This window comes from Spermophilus citellus (assembly GCF_964194105.1).
Source record: "Spermophilus citellus genome assembly, chromosome: 11".
NCBI lineage: Eukaryota > Metazoa > Chordata > Mammalia > Rodentia > Sciuridae > Spermophilus > Spermophilus citellus.
The window spans coordinates 63,790,438-63,812,214 of NC_138192.1; the positions used below are offsets into that span (position 1 = coordinate 63,790,438).

The 21,777-nt window shown below is 34.9% G+C and overlaps 1 protein-coding gene across 18 annotated transcripts in view; it reads right to left on the reverse strand.

The window, feature by feature from the left end:
- The window catches only part of BAZ2B (bromodomain adjacent to zinc finger domain 2B), a 373,522-nt gene that overhangs the window by 100,978 nt on the left and 250,767 nt on the right, over nt 1-21,777 (reverse strand). For 14 of the 18 annotated variants that reach the window (XM_081261476.1, XM_081261487.1, XM_081261485.1 and 11 more), the window contains 4 exons: nt 20,353-20,517; nt 18,847-19,040; nt 9,339-9,542; nt 6,816-7,211 (listed from right to left, as the gene is read on the reverse strand). In XM_081261476.1, the coding sequence (XP_081117602.1) occupies nt 6,816-7,211; nt 9,339-9,542; nt 18,847-19,040; nt 20,353-20,517 (959 nt within the window). The remainder of the gene's footprint in view (nt 1-6,815; nt 7,212-9,338; nt 9,543-18,846; nt 19,041-20,352; nt 20,518-21,777) is intronic. The other 4 variants (XM_081261484.1, XM_081261490.1, XM_081261477.1 and 1 more) reach the window with 1 other exon arrangement.

Consider the following 21,777-nt stretch of genomic DNA (forward strand, 5'->3'; position numbering starts at 1 on the left):
AAGATTATTCTACCTTCTCTAGACTTTCATAAGACACATTTTCTTTGGTGTTACCCTCATCTGGTATGAAAAAAAAAACAGAAAATCTGTCTCAATTAAAGTAAAACTGCCCCTCATTTGTCCTATTTCAGAAATCGAAATTATTTTCTTTAATGGAGATATCACCAGAGCACTAAAAGGCTTGCCTTCCACTTCAAATTGAGGGGCATAATATGAAATCATGGTCCCGTGAGTATGAGGACACCAAAGGATAAAGGCAACACTTAAGAAACTTTAAGGGTACACCCAGCTGCCAAATATCTTCTCTTAAATTAAAATTGTTATCAGAAGTAAATTAGTATCTTCCATTCAGAGTGAGGCTTCAGCCAGAGTCATGGAAGCAAAGGCAAGACTACGGACCCCTAGAGGCTGTGAGATTGGGGAGGTGTCCGCTAGCCAAAGATACAGTTTTCTCTTTCTCTGCACAGATACCCATGTTCTTTTTATTTTCTTGCTCTTTCTTTCCTTCCTCCCTCCCTCCCTTCCTTCCTCCCTTTCTTTTTTTTGTTCAAAGGGAAGTCTTGTCCTCAGAAGTAGGGGATGACCTAATCAAATCTGAGATAAAGGAGATACCTAATGATTTTCTGCATCTAAATCAGACCTGATTACCACCTGGGGAAATAAAAAATGATCATAATGTCCTATGCATGAAAAAACAGCTTCCCTTACTTCTTATCTTCTCTCAGATCTCTATCTCTGCAGACTCTGTAAGCCTTGCAGAGATGGCAAGGTTTATAAGGCTTGCAGAAAACTAGTTGAGACCAAAGGGGGGGGGTGTCACTTTTAAATCCAAGCCACTTGTGGGGCCTAAATGGCTGGCTATATTATCTCCTCTTAGCAGTCTACTATGATGCTTTCAAAACAAGTTCCTCCCTAAACACTATAACATAGGCAAGGAAGATGGAATGATCTCATATATACAAATCTTCTTTACCTTAAGAATATTTAACTAAGGATTCTAGGGCTTATTCATTCTTTCAACATTCAGTATTAGAGTCAGTACTGACTCTAATCTGACCCAAAAGTGAATTCTGATCTGATAAAGATATTCTGTATGCTCCTTTACTAATTCTGGCCATGTCATTTCTTTTTTAGAACTCCTGATTTTTAAAATTTTACACACACACACACACACACACACACACACACACACACACACACATATTTTTGTAACGGGGATTGAACTCAGGGGCACTTGAACTCAGGGACACCTGACCTCTGAACCCCATCCCCAGCCCTATTTTGTATTTTATTTAGAGACAGACTCTCACTGAGTTGCTTAGTGGCTCCCTAAATTGCTGAGGCAGGCTTTGAACTTGTAATCCTCTTGCCTCTACCTCCCAAGCTCCTGGGATTACAGGCATGCACCACTGCTCCCAGCATTAAAATTCTATATTTTTGAGCTCATGGTTTTATGGTAAATTCACATTTGACACTATGTGCCTAAATTAAAATATTTTTCTAATCAGTCTTACTTTATTTAATGATAGAGGTTTTACACTCTGTCTTTGTTAAGAGGCCAATTTTTCAAGGGTTAGCCCTCAAATACATTGAAGAATCTCCTTTTACAAAATCCTAAAAAAGTACATAGACATGGTGATGTTGGGAATAAATCTGATAACCATTGAGGACAAAGTGGCCACCTGAACCTTTGATCTCAGTGTCCACCGTGGCTGTTAGACTTTACATCTAGCATTTCCATATAGCATAGACCTCTATATTTAAGTCATAATGTGAAAGTCTGATAAGCTTTAATTTCTAACAGTTGAAATCTAATCGAGAATATAATAAATATCTGTAGTGTGCTTCCTATCTACCTACAAATAGCTATAAGAAACATGTTTCCTGTCCGTTTTATGTATGTGTGCACACCAGTGTATTGTGTTGTTAGGTCTACATATGTGCTTTTGTCCATATGTGATGTACATGATATCAGAACTGGCATATAAATAAATGAGTACTCATAAATTAAAATTTAAAAGAGAAATGGATCCAAATAATTTTAGTTCATATTATTTAAAAAATTCAATTTAAATTAGGTAAACAGATTAAAGATATCTTTAAAATTACTAACATAAGTTTTTCTAAGTTGTCAGACAATTAACAGTTTCTATAAAATGTCTAGAATGTAATATTAATTGTTTTTAGGATTTTCTTCAACAAGGAAGAGACAGCTAGTACTATTAACTATACTTGTCTGATATCTTGGATTTTATAGTTAAAAATGAGTAAATTAGATTTAACTTCAACATCAATGGGATTAATTATAAATGTGTTTGTTAGAGGAGATACCTGATTAATTTACAAAGCCAATGTGGTAAAACATCAACTGCTAAATATGAAATCAAATAGGCTTGACTTCTTAAATTCCATAAGGTAATATGTTTAAATATTAAATGTATTACTTATAAATTGGTAATGAAACAAAGAGTTTAAGATTGCTTTGTTTCTGGTTCTTCATTAAAGCAAGATTACTAAGAGTTAAAGTTCTAACAGGTATAATATCCCCAAAAGTTTCCGTTGGGTTTCAATTAAAATACTGCAACTAGCATAAAGTATTTCATCTTGTTAAACGGAGTAATTGGACAAATTCAGAAATTTCATAATGATTGTTTCAGAATGCAAATTTAAAAAGGTATCAACAGTTAGAAAAGAGATATAAGAAGGCTCTAAGTATGGAAATATGTTTTAGTATGAAATTGGAAGGAAAACGAAATGTTTCTGGATGAGAAAGTGGTAATGTAAAAATTTTTACAATGTCTTAGTAATTACAGAAGGTTTGTGGAGGGTAAATTTCAAAAAGTTGTGTGTAACTCAATTGATCATATATAAGGAGCATAATCAGTTAAAGTTATTTCAGGTTTTTCCCTAAGGTCAAATATTAATATACTGATATAAACCACTGTTTAATACTCTATGAGTTGAAGTAACAAACATTTCTTAAAACATTGACCTGCTCTTATCTATCAAAATTATTTCTGGTGTCAAGTTTATTCTTAACAGAAACTAGTCTTAAAGTAATTAGGGTTTGTACAACTCTGGTTAAACAACAGCTGTTATTTTAGAGTATTACACTACATTAAAGATTGTGAACTTTTCTTTGAAAGTTAAACTTGGTTAATATAAGAACATCAGTGTAAGCATGGGACTATTACTGGCTTTTTGCCCTACCTGCCAGGCATATAAGTCGTTAAAGTATAAGAACATTCTACCAAGCTGGTATACTTCAAACTAAAGTTTAAGGTAAAATAAAATTAAGTTTCTTGGTTCATAGCTATTGTACATATTAAATATATTTTACTCTTGTTAATTTCATTTTGTATTTTCCTTGTAAACCTTAACTGTTATCTTTTAGTGCCTCACAGAAGTATAACTTCTAATATAACAGTCTAAGTTAATTTGAGATAATTGGCCATCACTGATAGGACACACAGGTTGATTTAAGGTTAACTTCCAATACTAATACTGACCCCAAATAAATAGAAGGGTGAATAACTAAAAAGTTATAGACATCACAGTTAAAACCCAGTATTATTCCTTTAAGACAGATGAAACTGGCCTGCTGGATATTTAAGACCAAAGCTTAGACCCTAAAGTTAAAGAAATAAAAGGGTCCAAAAAGATAAAATAGTCAATATTTGGCTCTTGCCTTTCTGAGCCAGTTTGAAACCAGGAAACAAGGGGACTTCTCTAAGGGTTTTGTGACACTGAGCCCCATGACCTCCTAATCAAGGTAATGAGATTCTGGAGAAAAGAAAACTGACCAGTGTGCATGCTGCAAAAAGGAGGGTTCATTGGAGAAGGAGACCTCCCTGATGCTTCCAAGAGAAGCCAAATGGTCAAGGAGACCCTCACCCATCCTGGCAGATAGCAAAAAAAAGAACTAAGAGGCTGCTCTCAAGTTCCCAAGAGTGATACCCTGAGGGAACTCAGCTGACTCTTAACAACAGATAGGAACAAGATCAATTTGACTAGCTTAAACACCCAACAAAACAGTTATAACCAAAGTACAGCAATACCTGGACATTTGAAAGAAAAGACAATAGTTCTTTTAACAGAACTTAAAACATAACACTTGTGTCAGCCCTACAACCCTGCCCACTAAGTTCAGAGGCATTTTTCTTTGTGAGGCTCATATTTCCCCTCCCTAACAAAAATTGGACTGGCCTCTGTATTTTGGTCTTCCTTACTGTTCAAATTGATGTTTTTAGCTAACAACCAATTTGCCTATTCTGATAACGGTGCAAACCACTCATAAGAGAGCCCTTTCAGTTTATTCCCTTACTCACAGGGCTTGAGGTACCTGCCAGGATTGGCACAGGAGCAGTAGAATTAAGAATCTCTATTCACTACTATAAAAAATTGTCAGTACAGATTATTGAAGATATCTAACAGGTTGCCAACTTCGTACTGACTTTACAAAATCAATTGGATTCCTTGGCTTCTGTCATTCTGCAAAATTGTTGGGGCCTGTATCTCCTTACTGCAGGATGAGGTGGCCTCTGCCTCTTCCTTGGGGATGAATGTTGCTTCTGTGTTAATAAGTCAGGAATAGTAAAGGATAAGATAAGAAAGCTAAAGAAACAAGCCCCTAACCTAGCAAACATCTCCTCCTCCCCTGGATAGTAGGATGGACTCCTGGCCTGGATTTGGCCCATTATGACCCCATTCTTCTGATTATCTTATTTCTTTTCCTTCTTCCATGTTTCATTAACCATATCCAGAGGTTTCTAACAGAATATGTCTCTAACATCTCCAGGACCACCATCCAAAAACATGTGAAAGCTATGTTCTTCCTTCAGACTCTAGAAGATATTCTGATGATGCCCCTTTCTCAGCAGTAAGTAGCCAGATATGATGATGTTGCCCTAACTAACTAAACCCCTTTTAGAGTCTGGAATGTAGGAAATGGAAACTTACAAAACCCTCAGGGAAACAGGGAACTCAGGAATCTGACCTGTTGCAATATCCTTTATCTGCCCAAATCCCCCTGATCACCAAAAATAACTGCCCAAATTAACTGACCAACTCCTCCCATGACCTGGCCCTGCTAAAACCTATAAAATTCAGACCGTTGTTGCAGCCTGTTACCATTTTCCCTCTTGAAAATGTGCCCCTCTACTGCTTAATAAAACATCACTAATCCATTGAGGTCTGTCTCCATTTCTTTTTCTTTTTATATTCTCACTCATTTGCTTTCACTGATATTATCAGTAGTAACACAGAAAGTAAAGGGCTACAACCCAAACTCTGACAGGCACCAAGAAAGCTTAGGATGGAACTGTACTCTACATAGGCCTGACTACTACAGACTAACAAAACCTGCCTTTTGTCTCACTTTACTGCCTTTTCTGCTTTAAAAGTTCTGCTTAACTTAGAGATTCCAAGTATGTGTACTTTTGAAATATTACGTTTCTTCTATCTTCCTTCAAAGCTGGTTTCGAATAATACGTATTTTCCTACCTATTTGAATCCACATATTTCTGGAGTAGCAAGCATTACAGCCTAGCCTTTTCCTTTTCAGGCCTATATTGGAGATGTCCAGTTATAGTAGCATACATGAATGTTATTATCCAATGAGTAAATGCATGTTCAGCATTTAAAATACTAGATGGCAAATAATAAGCATTCTACAAGTGTTATCTAATTATTAGGATGCTTAATATTAATATTTGTAACCAAGAGACAGGATATTGTGTTCAAACAATATTTTTCTATTCTGGGCTGATTCTAGAATATAAAGCAGTCATCATTTAATTATTAGAATTCTATGGGACAGAAGAATGTATTAACATAAAATCAATAGCAAAGAAAAAATAAAGATAAAAAAAGACTGAAGACTGACTCAGGTATTTATGTAAGTATAAGTTACGTATCACATAATTCATTAAGAAAAATTATTTTCTCTTTGTTGCCCAGACTGACCTTGGCCTTGAACTCTAGGGCTTAAGTAATGCTCTACCCCAGCTTCCTGAGTATGTCTACATCATCAGTCTTAGGAAACGATTCTTTATAAAGAAATTTTACAATTGAAATTTATGAATTCTATATTTACAGAGATAAATTACTCAAGAGTTCATGTCTTTCAAAAATAACATTGATATTTTAAAAAGGACATTTATATTAAACAAAAGTAACTAAAGCTCATCACATTCAAACATATTTATCCTTGTTCTGGGGTTGTAGCTCAAGAGTAGAGTGTTTGCCTTCCAAATGTGAGGCACTAGGTTTGATTCTCAATGCCACATAAAAATAAATCAATAAAAAAACTATTGTGTCCATCTACAACTAAAAAAAAAATTGAAACACTATATTTATCCTCTTACTGCTAAAACATAATGGAGTGTGGGACAGTGGAATGACATGATTATGTGGCAAAAAAAAATCTAAATACATGTATATGTGAATATAAAACCAGAGGGGGTAAAATTTGTAGTGCTGGGGATTGAACCCAGGGCCTCATCATACTGCATACGCAAATACTCACCACTAAGCTATATTCCCACCTTAAAATCAGAATATTTAATTTTCTGATGTATTTTATTCCTAGAGTCTCAGAAAGTACAAAAATAGGAGAGACTTTAATTTAAATTTTCATATGAAAAATTTTAATATTTATATATAATTTGTATATTGTATATAATAAAAGCTCTTTTCTGGTGCTGGCACTTGAACCCAGGGCTTTGCATATGCTAAGCATACTCGACCATTGCGCTCTACTCCCAGTGCATTCTCTGTATTTTTCTAATAATCTTGTCAAAATCATTCTAACTCACCCGTTTAGATCGCAATTCACTGGTCAAAGAACTAGATTCTTCAGAGGTATTTTTATTCCCTGCTTTAAGAACATCAGGAGAAGGAACTATAAGTTTCATGTAAGTTTCCTTTTTGGCTTGATTTACCAAAGATAAAGGTTTCACATTGGACACCAATCCCGTAGACTGTATTACACTGGTGTGTTTGTTCACAGATTCCTCCTTTGCCTGAGAGCTTTGGAAAATAAATGGAAGCTGCTGTGACAAAACCTGAGGCTGCTTCTGCTGGGATTGGAATGATGAGTGAGTCTGGGATTCAGACACAAGAGGTAATGGCTGGTGTATTCTTTTTTCCTGGGCTTTTTCAGTTGCTTTCTGTCCATCTGCTTTTGGGTCTGAAATACCATGTAATAGCACCTGGAAATAAAATTAAAAAGACAACTTATTAACATCTATTAAGAGCATCAACGAACACTGGATAGGGCAAAGGGGTGGGAGGTTAAGGAAGAAGCATAGGGGTAGAAAAGATGGTGGAATCAGATGGACATCATTACCCTAAGTACATGTATGAAGACATGAATGGTGTGACTATACCTTGTGTACAACCAGAGATATGAAAAATTGTGTTCTATATGTGTAATGTGAAATGTAATGCATTTTGCATATTAACAAATTGAAATAAAAAATAAATAAATATATTTTTTAAAAAAGTATCAAGCAATAAAACTTGGAGAAATTTATTTTACTTTAAAACTTACTTTAAAAATTGTTCCTAGTAACTTATGATAGATATCAGACAGAAACCACTATAGCGACAAAGGGCAAATGCACTCCTGGGCCTTAACTCATGTCCTGACAGCCATTAAAAGACATATCTCACCACTGTGTTACATCCACAAGACTGGGGTTCTAATTAGAATAAGATACATTCCATCCTTGTATAATTACATCAAAATGGACTCTACTGTCATGTATAACTAAGAAGAACCAATTTTAAAAAAAAAGATACTATAAGAGGTTTTTTTTTCCACTTACAGCTTGTTTAGTTTCAAAAGCTTGGGGTGTGCCTTATCCATTCCCCTTAAAAAACCTTATCAGCTTCACAGACTATGTGAATCATTAAAGCCAGGATGTTCCTGCCATAACTCTCTCAGGAGAAACAACATAAAGAATAAAAGCTGTTGAAAAGCCACCAAAACAGCAAATTCCCAGGTCCCTTAACTTATTATTTGCTAGGATCTGTATACTCTTTCATGTTTCATCTATGTGTTCTCTTTTTAAACAAAATTTTTGAGTGGGGGATGTACCAGGGATTGAACCTAGGGGCACTTAACCACTGAGCCACATCCCCAGCCCTTTTTATGTTTTATTTTGACACAGGGTCTCCATATGTTGCTTAGGACCCTGCTGTGTTGCTGAGGCTGGCTCTGAACTCACAATCCTCCTACCTCAGCCTCCTGAACAGGCATATACTACTGTGTTCAGCTATGTGTTCTCTTAATAGCTACAGCAACTCATCTTTATTACAAGGTAGAGATATTTATATAGCATGAGGTGTTAATATGAAAAAATAATGTTGGCTCCAGGATCCTGTTGACCACACTTTCTTCAGAGTTAAAGTGCCCTCACAGGAAAAGAAAAACATACCTTTGTAATGTACCTAAAGCCAATTCCTAAACCTCACCACCACCCTCCCCAACTTATAAACAGCCCTTTAGCCTGAATAAACCTTAACTTTCTCCCTTCGTTCAAGGAGCCATCCTGATACTGCCATGTGTCACTGCCTGTCAGTGCCATATCTCCCTGCTTCAGAAGCTCTAATAAAAACCTTGCTGTTACCAGAACTGTTTTTCATTTCTGTAGTCAACAAGTTAACTACGTTCGACATCAGATATACAGTATAAACCTCATTAAAAATAAACTAAGGGCCAGGTGCAGTGGCACATACTTGTAATCCCAGTGGCTCAGGAGGCTGAGACAGGAGGATCCCGAGTTCAAAGCCAGCCTCAGCAATGGCGAGGCACTAAGCAACTCAGTGACACCCTGTCTCTAAATAAAATACAAATTAGGGCTGGGATGTGGCTCAGTGGTCAAGTGCCCCTGAGTTCAATTCCCAGTTCCAAAATAATAATAATAATAATAATAATAATAATAATAATAATAGTAATAGTAATAGTAATAATAAATAAATAAACCAAGGACTGGGTTTATTTATTTATTATTACTGTGGCTCAGTAGTAGAGCACTTGCCTAGCATGTGCAAGGTCCTGGGCTCAATCCTTAGCACCACATAAAAATAAATAAATAAAGCATTTTATTTTATTCTATTTTATTTTACTAAAAAATAAAAATAAAAAAATGTTTCTTTAAAAATAGTCTCTGTCCCCTATTCTTTTATTGTAAAAGCAGAAAAAACAAGTGATTACTTTAGAACTATACACTTTGAAAGAAAAAGAAGAGTAAAAACGAAACCTATCGACTTTGAGAGTTAAGATACATTGAGTTATTTCCAAAATATGAATATGTCCATGAAACAAATCATACCTGGTTGTTACTTTTATGTTGTGCTTCACTTTCTGAATCAGAATCATCATCTTCACTTTCTTCAATACTTTGATCTTCTTCCTCTTCATCTTCTTCTAGATCATCTGAGTCACTGCTACTAATGCCTTCACTTGAGGTGTCAGATGATGTGCCCGAATCACTATCGCTGTTGCTAGAACTTTCTATAGTTTTCTTCCTTGGTTTCTGGATAAAAACAAGGTAATCGGCAAAACTATTTTTGACAAAATTCAAGTTTCAGTAAAAGATATGTTCTTTAATTTTCAATTGATATTTTCAATATGAAAATGTCTTTTAGGAAAAAGGAAAAAGTCACATATTATACAAGTAATTGTTTAGCTGATAACTATCTGACAGGAACTCACTAAAAAAAGTATAAGCTCAGTCACATATAGATTATTGAAAGTTATCAATATAGCATATACACAGATCTACTCATTTGACTGCTATGCTTCAAAATGATGACATTAAAAACAGCAGTAAACAAATTCATTACTCCAATTATATTTGAAGTTATATATTTAGCTTTATTTTACTTCCTATAACATACAAAACACTCCCCTTTTTTTTTGGTTATGGGGAATGAACCCATGGGTGCTAAACTACTGAGCCACATTCCCAGTACCCCCCACCTTCTTTTTAATATTTTATTTTTTAGTTGTAGTTGGACACAATCCCTTTACTTTATTTATTTATTTTTATGTGGTGCTAAGGATTGAACCCAGGGCCTTGAACGTGCTAGGTGAACATTATTATCCAAAGTACATGTATAAAGACACGAATTGGTGTGAATATACTTTGTATACAATCAGAGATATGAAAAATTGTACCTTATATGTGTAATAAGAATTCTAATGCATTCCACTGTCATATATAAATTTTTTATTGATTTAAAATTTATTTTTTAGTTGTAGTCAGACACAATACCTTTATTTCATTTATTTATTTTTATGTGGTGCTGAGGATGGAACCCAGGGCCTTGAACGTGCTAGGCGAGAGCTCTACTGCTGAGCCACAACCCCAGCCCTCCCAGTCCTTTAAAAATAAATAAATAAATAAATATATATATATATATATATATATATATATTTTTTTTTTTTTTTTTTTTTTTTGAGAGAGAAAGGGCCTAAGTTCCTGAGGCTAGCTTTGAACTTGTGATTCTCCTGCCTTAGCCTCTGGATTCACTGGGATTACAAGCATGCACCACTACACCTGGTGCAAAACACTTTTTTAGGTACCTACATATAAATGTCTGTAAGACAGAGCCCTTGGCCTTTGAGAAACTTTCATTCTAGTTGTAGGGGATGAGGGATAAACAGATGTTTAATATAAAAGAAAAGAATTCCATATAGTAATACCTGCTATAGAGTAGATAAAATAGGTTGTAAAGACTTATGGGGCTGCTTTTGTTAGCATCAAAGAATTTGTTTATATTCCATATCACAAAAGAATAATATGGCAAATGAAGAGATTAATTTCTGGAATATTTAAGATTATGGATGTTCAAGGGGTGGCATACAGTCCTAATCCCAGTGACTTGGTAATCTGGGGCAGGAGGACCACAAGTTCAGGGCCAGCCTCAGCAATTCAGTGAGACCTTAAATAAAAGATAGAAAGGGCTATGGATGTAGCTCAGTACTAGACTATTGCTGGGATCAGTCCCCAAGACACAAACACACATACACAAAGACTATTGTAAAAAAATAATTCAAAGCTGGTAGAAAGGGATATCAGGTCACATAAAAGGAAAGTTTTGTCTTTAAAGAACTGACAATAGTAGTGAATAAAAGGAGAAAAAATCATGAGTGAATGACAACTAACTTAGGTTTATAACAACAGAAAGGTAAAACTACTAATAGGAAGACTAAAAAGGATAAATGTTGAAATGATACAAGATTAAAAGTACAATCTATAGTTACTTAAGAGCATTTCAATGGCATTTGCTGAAAGATAAAGAAATAAAATACCAGGATGGGGTTGTGGCCCAGTGGTAGAATGCTTGCCTGGGCATGTGTGAGACAATGGGTTCAATTCTCAGCACTACATATAAATTAATTAATTAATTAATTAACAAAGTTCCATCAACAACTAATAAAAGTATTTTTTAAAAGAAGGGAAATACAGAAAAGCAGCAATATATTATAAGTTTTGATCTTCACAGAAACAGCCCTTCATGACTACTGGGGTTTGGTAATGAAGACAGTAATACAAATCTACAAAAGAAGCCAAGGTTTCAGATTATAAACTTCTACTCTCCTTTGTGCCTTCTGAAGATTGGGTTAAATGAAATAGAATGCAGATGAACAAGGAGATTTACTCTTACATTTTGCTTGCAATCACTCTGTAAACTGCTCCAAACTCATGATCTTAACGTCTGTGGAGAAGTCTATAGACATACCCTTCAATATGCACAGTAATGACCACCATCATTACTTGAGGGGTTTCTCCCTCAGAATAAAGCAGAGAAGGATGAGAAACTGAAATGGGATAATATGGGAATAATCATAAAGAAGGTAGAAATCACTACTGTCATGTGTATGCAAAAAAAAACCACACAAATTAAAAATTTGTTCAAAAAAATAAAAATAAAGTATTCCACACAAGAAAAAAAAAACAGGGTAGAAATTTAAGGGAAATAATAATTAATATTAAGATTACTACTTCTTATTTGGCAAAGAAACAGCTCCTATGTTGCACCAAAATCTGTTGTGGGTTTTCTCTTTTTCTTTCTTTTTTGTGGTACTGGGAATGAAACCCAGAGATACTCTACCACTAAGCGACATCCCCAGTTGTTTATATTTTTTCTATTTTGAGACAGAGTCTTGCTAAGTTGCTGAGGCTGGCCTTAACTTTTCAATTCTCCGGACTCAGCTTCCCAAGTCACCAGGATTATAATTGTGTACCACCACACTGGGCCTGATGTGGGTTTCTAAGCACATATAGTGAGTCTATGGAAATCCTAAGAAATCTAAACTGAAGTTATCACTTTTGGTTTGGTAGTGGGTAGGAAAGGAAAGAAATGAAGAAGCTGCAGTGATTTAGCAAAGAAAAACCAACCATTTTAAAGTCCAAATAATCTGTGTAAAATTTTATATTTAAAGATAACAAGAAGTCTGGCATGGTGGCACATGCCTGTCATTTCAGTGATTCTGTAGGCTGAGGCAGGAGGATGGCAATTTCAAGGCGAGTCTCAGCAACTTAGTGAAACCCTCAGTAAAGCAAGCTCTGTCTCAAAGTAAAAAATGAAAAGAACTGGGAATGTGGCTCCATGAGAAGTTCCCCTGGGTTTAATTCCCTAATTCTCGGTACCAAAAAAGAAAAGAAAAAAAGGCATGAGAAATGGGACTACATTTCCCAAGTATGAGTACAGAGGTGTTGGTTCCCCAGTTTTAGGGTATGCAGATTCTCTTGCAAAATGTGTTGACATTAGCAGATTCCTGGGTCCCACTTCTAAACAAGGCACAGGGATCATAAATATTGAATATTGATTCTGATGCATTTGGTCTCTCGAAAGCATACTTTGATGGTATGCAAAGAGTCATACCCTCCAAAAAATGGTGAAATGAGGAGACAAGCATGCATATTAGATAAAAAAGGAACAAATGGGTTTGGATATCACCAATATAATTTTCTGAGTCTGTATGAGTGAGCGTGTATGTGTGTATGTTTGTTGTATTCACACATAATTAGGTAGTATCTCTCTTTTCTCTCACTTAAAACATTTTTAAAAAAAATCTTCTTAGGTTCATTAAAATGATCAAAGAAGAGATTATTAATTTCCTTTCATGGGATATGGAACAGCTTCTCAAAACCTTGTCCTTGAACTTTCATTTCACTGTATACTTTTTTCTTTCAAAAACAAAATAAACACATTCAAGGCTACTATGTACCAGGCATAGTTGCCAAAGTCTCTGCAGATACAAGGTGTGAGCATAAACTCTGTCTATTGAGATAGGAAGAAAGGAATCAACAAATAACATAAATGTTTTGAGTGATAAATTCCATGAATAAAACAGTAGAAATAGATAGACAATGTGTGCTAGGAGGTGGGGGTAGGGTAATGATTTTGATGTATTCATCAGGTAGAACTTTTATGAGCTAAGCCCTAAGGGAAAGCAAGCACATAAGAGAAATCATACAGACATACGAGAAGATTATTTTCAAGATAGAAGAAAGAGCAAAAGAAAAAGCCATGAGCTGGAAACATGTTTGGCATGGTCAAAAATGGAAATTCAGGTAGATTGGTTAAAGCATAGTGAACCAGTGAAAGAGTGCTAAGAGGTAATGAAGAATGAGCTACAAGATCATATAGCTCTTACAGATCATGGCAAAGCATTTATCCTAAATGGGATAGACACTACTAAAGTGATAACATGATTTCTCCCCTTTTCTTATTGTAGTAAAGAAAACATAACAAAAAAACTTTGCAATCTTAACTATTTTAAAGTATAAGTTCAGTAGTATTAAATAAAAAACATTTTTAATGTTGTGTAGTCATCAGCACCATCCATCTTTAGAACACTTCATCTTATAAAACCGAAATTGATACTAACTAAATACTACCCCTCCATCTCTCCCAGTATCAGGCAATCATCATTCCACTTCTGTCTCTATGATTTAACTATTCTAAGTACATCATATAAATATAATAATACATTTTTAACTACTGTAAATAATGAACATAGATGTACAGATATCACTTTGAGACCCTACTTTCAATTATTTGGGGTATATAGCCCCAATTGGGACTGATGGATAATATGGTAATCCAATTTTAAGGTGTTTTTTTTTTGAGAACTATTTTATCATTTTCCACAGTAGCTATGCCATTTTATATTCACTGATATATGATATTCTAAAGCATAAAAAATCACTTATATTTTTAAAAGACTGTTTTGGCTACATGGGACAATAATTAGTATAGAGTAAGAGTAGAACTTCTTTAATCTTGGATTGTTTTATTTATTTCTAAACAGGCTATATGTTTGCATAATTTAATCTGAATTTAACTACTTAATTTAAAACACATTATTCTAAAAACATATGCAGACTGCATTAGGGAACTGGACTTAATCGGTGACTTTCAGTAACAACCTCTGAGATAAATACTCCATCCCCCAGAGGGCATCAAATTTAGCTGAAGAACATTTTTTTTAAAAACTATACATCAATTGAAGTAATGAAGCAAATTATATCAAGTTTTTAATACTGAAAAATACTAGGTAGGTTTTTTTCTTTTCTTCCAATGTCCTTCATCTCCATTTTATCTAAACAACAAATTTATGCCACACCTTATATTATCCAAAAGTGTTTAAGATTATGTAAAATCTTAAGTTCTAGTATGCCTCCCTTTAACAGCCAATCTTTCCATAATATTACTTTTACTTAGCTGTATATGGACACCATTATGGTATCCCAGAATCTCTCTCTATATATTATTAAAGAGGGGCCTATTAAGTTTTAATATGTGCTCTTGGGAATAGTATTTAGTTTTCTTGGGAAGAGTATTTAGTTTAATAGCACTAATGCAGCTTAGGAACATTAATATATGTTCCTCATTGGAACTAGGAAAGGGACTTTTATATTCATTGCCTTCTAAGTCTTGGCAATGCCTTGAACTTGTGGAGGCCTGGGACATTTTAGACTTCATACTTATTAGATTTTCATACTACTTTCTAAAAGGTAGATTACTTCAAAGTTTAAAAGCATGGACACTTTAACTTTCAGAAATGCATATAAAACTATGACCAATGATATATTGTCTGAGAGTTGCTTCAAAATAGCATGGGGGATCAAGAATAAGTGGCATTTCAGTCAATGTCTGACATGAAGAGAAGGTGGCAGCAGCTTAGAGTTAGACCCTTGCTGCTAACCCTAATGAGAATACATTTGAAAACAAATCAAAAAGAAGAACTAAGAGTAGTTTTGAAGAGCAAAAGGTAGAGAGTATGATCCCGAAATGTGTCCTTAGGAGGAAACAACCAAGAGTTTTTATCAGGTTTGCTCAAATGAAAGTGGTGTGGTTTAAAGTGGAAAGAAAATGTTTGTTTTGATTGGGTTATTTGTTATCTTATTGTTTAATTTTTTAAGTTCTTTGTACATTCTGGATATTAGGGCTCTATCTGAGGTGTGGGGGGTAAAAATTTGTTCCCAGGATGTAGGCTCTCTATTTACCTCTTTTATTGTTTCTCTTGCTGAGAAAAAACTTTTTAGTTTAAGTAAGTCCCATTTGTTTATTCTTGTTATTAACTCTTGGGCTATGGGTGTCCTATTAAGGAATTTGGAGCCCGACCCCACAATATGTAGATCGGAGCCAACTTTTTCTTCTATCAGACGCAGTGTCTCTGATTTGATATCTAGCTCCCTGATCCATTTTGAGTTAATTTTTGTGGCTGGTGAGAGAAAGGGATTCAATTTCATTTTGTTGCATATGGATTTCCAATTTTCCCAGCACCATTTGTTGAAGATGCTATCCTTCCTCCATTGCATGCTTTTAACCCCTTTATCAAATATAAGATAGTTGTAGCTTTGTGGATTAGTCTCTGTGTCCTCTATTCTGTACCATTGGTCCACCTGCCTGTTTTGGTACCAGTACCATGCTATTTTTGTTACTATTGCTTTGTAGTACAGTTTGACCTCTGGTATCGCTATACCTCCAGATTCACACTTCCTGCTTAGAATTGCTTTTGCTATTCTGGGTCTTTTGTTTTTTCATATGAATTTCATGATTGCTTTGTCTATTTCTACAAGAAATGCCATTGGGATTTTGATTGGCATCGCATTAAACCTGTAGAGAACTTTGGGTAATATCGCCATTTTGATGATGTTAGTTCTGCCTATCCATGAACAGGGTACATTTTTCCATCTTCTGAGATCTTCTTCTATCTCTCTCTTTAGGGTTCTGTAGTTTTCATTGTATAAATCTTTCACCTCTTCCAAGGACCTGAACAGACACTTCTCAAAGGAGGACATACAATCGATCAACAAGTACATGAAAAAATGCTCACCATCTCTAGCAATCAGAAAAATGCAAATCAAAACCACCCTAAGATACCATCTCACTCCAGTAAGATTGGCAGCCATTATGAAGTCAAACAACAATAAGTGTTGGCGGGGATGTGGGGAAAAGGGTACACTTGTACACTGCTGGTGGGGCTGCAAAATGGTGAGGCCAATTTGGAAAGCAGTATGGAGATTCCTGGGAGAGCTGGGAATGGATCCACCATTTGACCCAGCTATCGCACTTCTCGGACTATTCCCTGAGGACCTTAAAAGAGCGCACTATAGGAATACGGCTGCATCAATGATTATAGCGGCACAATTCACAATAGCTAGACTGTGGAACCAACCTAGATGCCCCTCAATAGATGAATGGATAAAAAAAATGTGGCATCTATACACAATGGAGTATTATGCAGCACTAAGAAATGACAAAATCATAGAATTTGCAGGGAAATGGATGAGCAGATTATGCTAAGCGAAGCTAGCCAAGCCCTAAAAAACAAATGCCAAATATCTGCTTTGATATAAAGAGAGCAACCAAGAACAGAACAGGAAGGAAGAGCATGAGGAAAAGACTACAGTAAACAAAGACGAATGGGGGGAGAGAAAGGGAGAGAGAAGGGAAAGCATATGGAAATGGTAGGAGACCTTCAAGGATACATAAAATTATAAGAGGTCATGAGGGGCAAGGGGGAGGGGAAAAAAAGGGAGAGAATTGAACAACAGCAGGGGAGGTAGAGAGGGAAGATGGGAGGGGAGGGGAGGGGAGGGGGGATAGTAGGGGATAGGAAAGGTAGCAGAATATAACAGTCACTAATATGGCATTATGTAAAAATGTGAATATGTAACAGATGTGATTCTGCAATCTGTATTTGGGGTGAAAATGGGAGTTCAAAACACAATTTGAGTCAAATGTATGAAAGATGATATATCATGAGCTATGTAATGCTTTAAATAATCAATAAAAAAAATTAAAAAAAAAAGAAAATGTTTGTTTTGGAGCACAAGTATAGCACTTTGAGCTTTTGTGATGGGGTACTATTATGTTTTTGAGAGTTTCCAGATGACCTTCCTCTAAGCCCTCATGTGGGTGTGCTATATTTAGGAAAATAACTATTTTCTGGTGAGAAGGGAACTGCAAGATCTAGAGGAAGTATCTCAATGAAATATGTTCAGCAAAAGAAAAAAATCTTTGGGGTTTTTGTTGTTGTTTGGGGACTTTTGTTTTGTTTTTGCATGGTACTGGAGATTAGATCTAGGACCTCATGAATGCTAGTAAACTTTCTTAGGATTAAAAATTGGAGCCTAGGAATCATGTTATTCAGATTTAAAGTTCAGAACAATGCCATCTGCAATCAATGGCAACCCATATCTTGCTATTCTTGCTATGGTGAACCAGAAACTTCCTAAACCTTAGATGTTATGGCACAGACAATATATATTCACAGACTTTTGACTCTTCCACCTTCCAGTGGCTCTGAAAAGTGCTTTCAAAGCTCTGAAAGCAGTTTTCATAAAATGTAGAAAAGATAACTCTAATTATTATCTTTGTTTTCAAAATGTTTACAGTTGATGCCAAAGATTTAAATCAGAATAAACCATGATGTCTCAATTAAAAAAGAAATTACAGATGGCTGGGTGTGTACACCTATAAATCCAGCAACTCAGGAGACTGAGGCAGGAGGATCCCAAGTTCAAGGCCAGCCTCAGCAGCTGAGTGAGACCCTGTCTTGAAAAAGGGCTGGGTTGTACCTCGGTGATAAAGCACTCCTGAGTTCAATCCCTAGTACCAAAATAGAAGTAATAACAAATGAGAGCAGACCAAATTCACTGATATGAATAGCCTATAAAGATTATAGGCTATTATATAGGCTATATATTAGAATATATAGCTGGAATTATCTCAGCTTGGGTAAATGAAACCTAGACTTAATGGCGACCTACAATTCATGAAGTTGAGATATTAGAGTGTTCCTGGCATGATGGGGAAAAGAGAATCCAGAAGCTTGGAGTGATCAGAACGTTGAAGTGAATTTACCATGTATAATAGAATTAGATATTATATATAAACTGGTTAGAGCAGAGGTGGCACATAGAAAATTCTAAATAAATTTTAGCATGCGGGCTCAATGGCAGAGCACCTGTGTAGAATACATGAGGCTCTCAGTTCAACACTCAGCACCAAATAATAATAATAATAATAATAATAATAATAATAATAATAACCCATTACTATTTGTATTATTTATACTGGTGCTGAGAGTTCTAATTTTCAAGATATATACTACTATTATTATGCCATAAAAATATACATCTGCAAAAATAAGAGTTGGTAATTCATAGATTCTGGTGGTCTGACCTCTTATTTTATTTTTACACACAAACACATATATATATACACATACACACATACATAAACACATACACACACGTGTGTGTGTGTGTGTGTGTGTGTCTCTATCCCCCCCCCTTTCAAAGAATAACTTACTTTATCTTTGATTTTGTCAGCCCTAGGATCCAAAGGCTGGCTTTTGCTTTGTTCCTGATTACATTTTCGATTTCCTCCACCTGAGCTTGTATTTTTAGTCTGTCCCATGGAACTTGAAGCAGTAGTAGATAGTACAGATGTGTTGACACCAATCACAGATGAGGTACTGTTTCCATTAATTGACCCATTTACACCTTGAAAATAAAAATAAACATATTTGTATAATTAAATATTATTTAATCATATTAAGGAATAAATAAATGTGGATAAACAAAAAACATTACTACTGAAAGAAGCCAGACACAAAAGGTCATATATCAGATGATTCCATCTATATGAAATATTCACAATAGATATATCATCTCTAAAGACAGAGTTCAACTGGTCACAGTGGTACATGCCTGTTATCCCACCGCTCAGGATGCTGAGACAGGAGGACTGCAAGTTCAAGGCCAACCTCATCAACTCAGTGAGGCCCTAAGCAATTTAGTGAGACCTGTGTCAAAATAAAAAATAAAAAGGACTGGAGATGTACTTCAGTGGTAAATTGCATCTGGGTTTAAATTCCCAGTACCCACCAGCATGCCAGAAGGAAAAAAGACAGTTCAAACTGGCGATTGCCAGGGCTGGGGGGAGAGGAAGGAACAAATGCTTCATGCTTAATGTGTGGGATATCCTGTTGGAGTGATAAAGTGGTTTGGAATAAGGTAAGAGAGATGATAGCTGCACAACATGGTGAATGCATTAAATAGCACTGATTTCTTCATTTTTAAAATGGGTTAATATATGCATCTTACTTCACTTGAAAAATGCTTAGAAAAAATTAAATGTAAATATTTCCATTTTAGAGCAAACTCCCTAAACACTTGATAACAAGTCATCTAAAATGCTTTTATATACATTTGTGTGTGTGTGTGTGGGGGGAGAAATACTAGCAAATACTAGCAATTGAACCCAGGGATACTTATCTACTAAGCCACATCCCCAGCCCTTTCTTAAATTTTTATTTTTAGACAGGGTCTAACCAAGTTGCTTAGTGCCTCACTAAGATGCTAAGGCTGGCCTCAAACTTGAGATTCTCCTGCCTTAGCCACCCAAGCTGCTGGGATTACAGGTGTCTGCCATCAGGCCCAGCTAAAATTATTTAGGAGGAAAATAGAGTACTAGGATATAAGTTTTCCTATAATTACTGCTTAACTGCAGAAGTATCACATTATATTGGATGCATGTAGGAAGGTAATAGGATACAGAGGAAAAAGTAGTGAAATGGGTTCAAATTCTGACTAAACTATATCAATATGTAAGCAGTACTTTCTTGAACAACTGTTTAAACTTGGTTGCAAAATGAGGACAATTAATGTCAAAAAATTATTGCAAGGATTAAGCAAGACAATGGAAAACCATCTAGAGCAATGCTGTAAGAATGCTATTGAATCTGAACTCTACTGAAAATAGGTATTAGAATGGAAGATTTATAGTACACTTCATTTATATTAATATGGGTACCTTTTTCAGGACCATTTCGATTACTTTTTCCTGAAGTTCTTGAATGGAATGAAGAATCATGATTCTGGGCTGGAGGAGCAAACAGTGGTGGAATTCCCAGTATTGGTGGAAAGAAGGGTGTTCCTGTACGAGTATGAATATCTGTTGTTCGCCACCATTCTGCACCTCAAAACCAAACAAACCAAACAAAAATATTTGAATTAACTTTCTAGCTAATGTAATGACTGCTTTCTATGTTTTATTCTTGGAAAAAAAAATTCAAGTTTCTCCTTGCAACAGAATTTCTCAATACACATAGTTCTGATCATCTGACTGTAAATGGCTAATTAGAACTTTACACTTATCACTCTTCTCATTAGACCCGTATTCAATGATCTCTTCATGTAGTAGTTGTTTAGATTCAAGGCAAAAAGTAGGGTATTACACAGCTTTGAAAATAAAATTGAAATAATTTGACTTTTTGAAGATTTATACTACTTCTAAATTAGTAAAGAAAATATTTAAGTCTATATTAATCTATTTTAAAATCTTGGAATTTAAGCTTATACAATCTATGTTAAGAATTTTCTCAAATTACTTACAATAATGGCTCTGATAAATTAGGTGGTCCAATTTATATATAAATAATATACCAGACCACTGTAATCCAGTATATATCTCAAATGCATTTATGAAAACCTTAAGAAAACATTCTATAGTCAAACAAAAGTATAAATATAGTAAAATTAATAAGCCCTTTCTTTTGCCTAAGAAATAACCTCTTTTGTATTTCCTTTAAAGCAATTTATGTAAAGTTTAAATATTTTTTTGGACATTTAAATTTTTTTTTATTGGTTGCTCAAGACAATACAATGATCTTGACATACATTTGACTCAACTAGGGTATGAATTCTCATTTTTCCACATGTACAGATTGCAGGATCACATTGGTTATACATCCATGTGTATACATACAGCAATCCTAGTGTCAGTTGTATTCTGCCGCCCTCCCTATCCCCCCCATCACTAGTCTCTACCTATTCTACAGTGACATTTATCCCTCTTTTTTTAAAAAAGAAATAACTTCTCAAAGAAGATTTAAAAAATTAAAACCTTTGCATTAAAATAAAAGATTTATAAAGCTTCCCCTTAAAATTAATGAAGAAAGCTTGATATTTGTTTATACTTCTCATAAATTACAGATGTCAAGGATTATTTTACCAATATAAAATAAACGTTAGAAAATCATAGTTATATAATCGATATAGATATCCAATAAATAAATATCAATATAGATATTCAAACTATAACTTCTAGTTAAAACTTTTAGAAAGGAAAGAAGCCAAATTTTATTAAATACGTTTTTCAAGGAAGGGTGAAATTAAGAAGAGATTTGAAAATCATCCAAAGGAGAGTACTGGATTGCCCCATATAAAATCTTGGAAA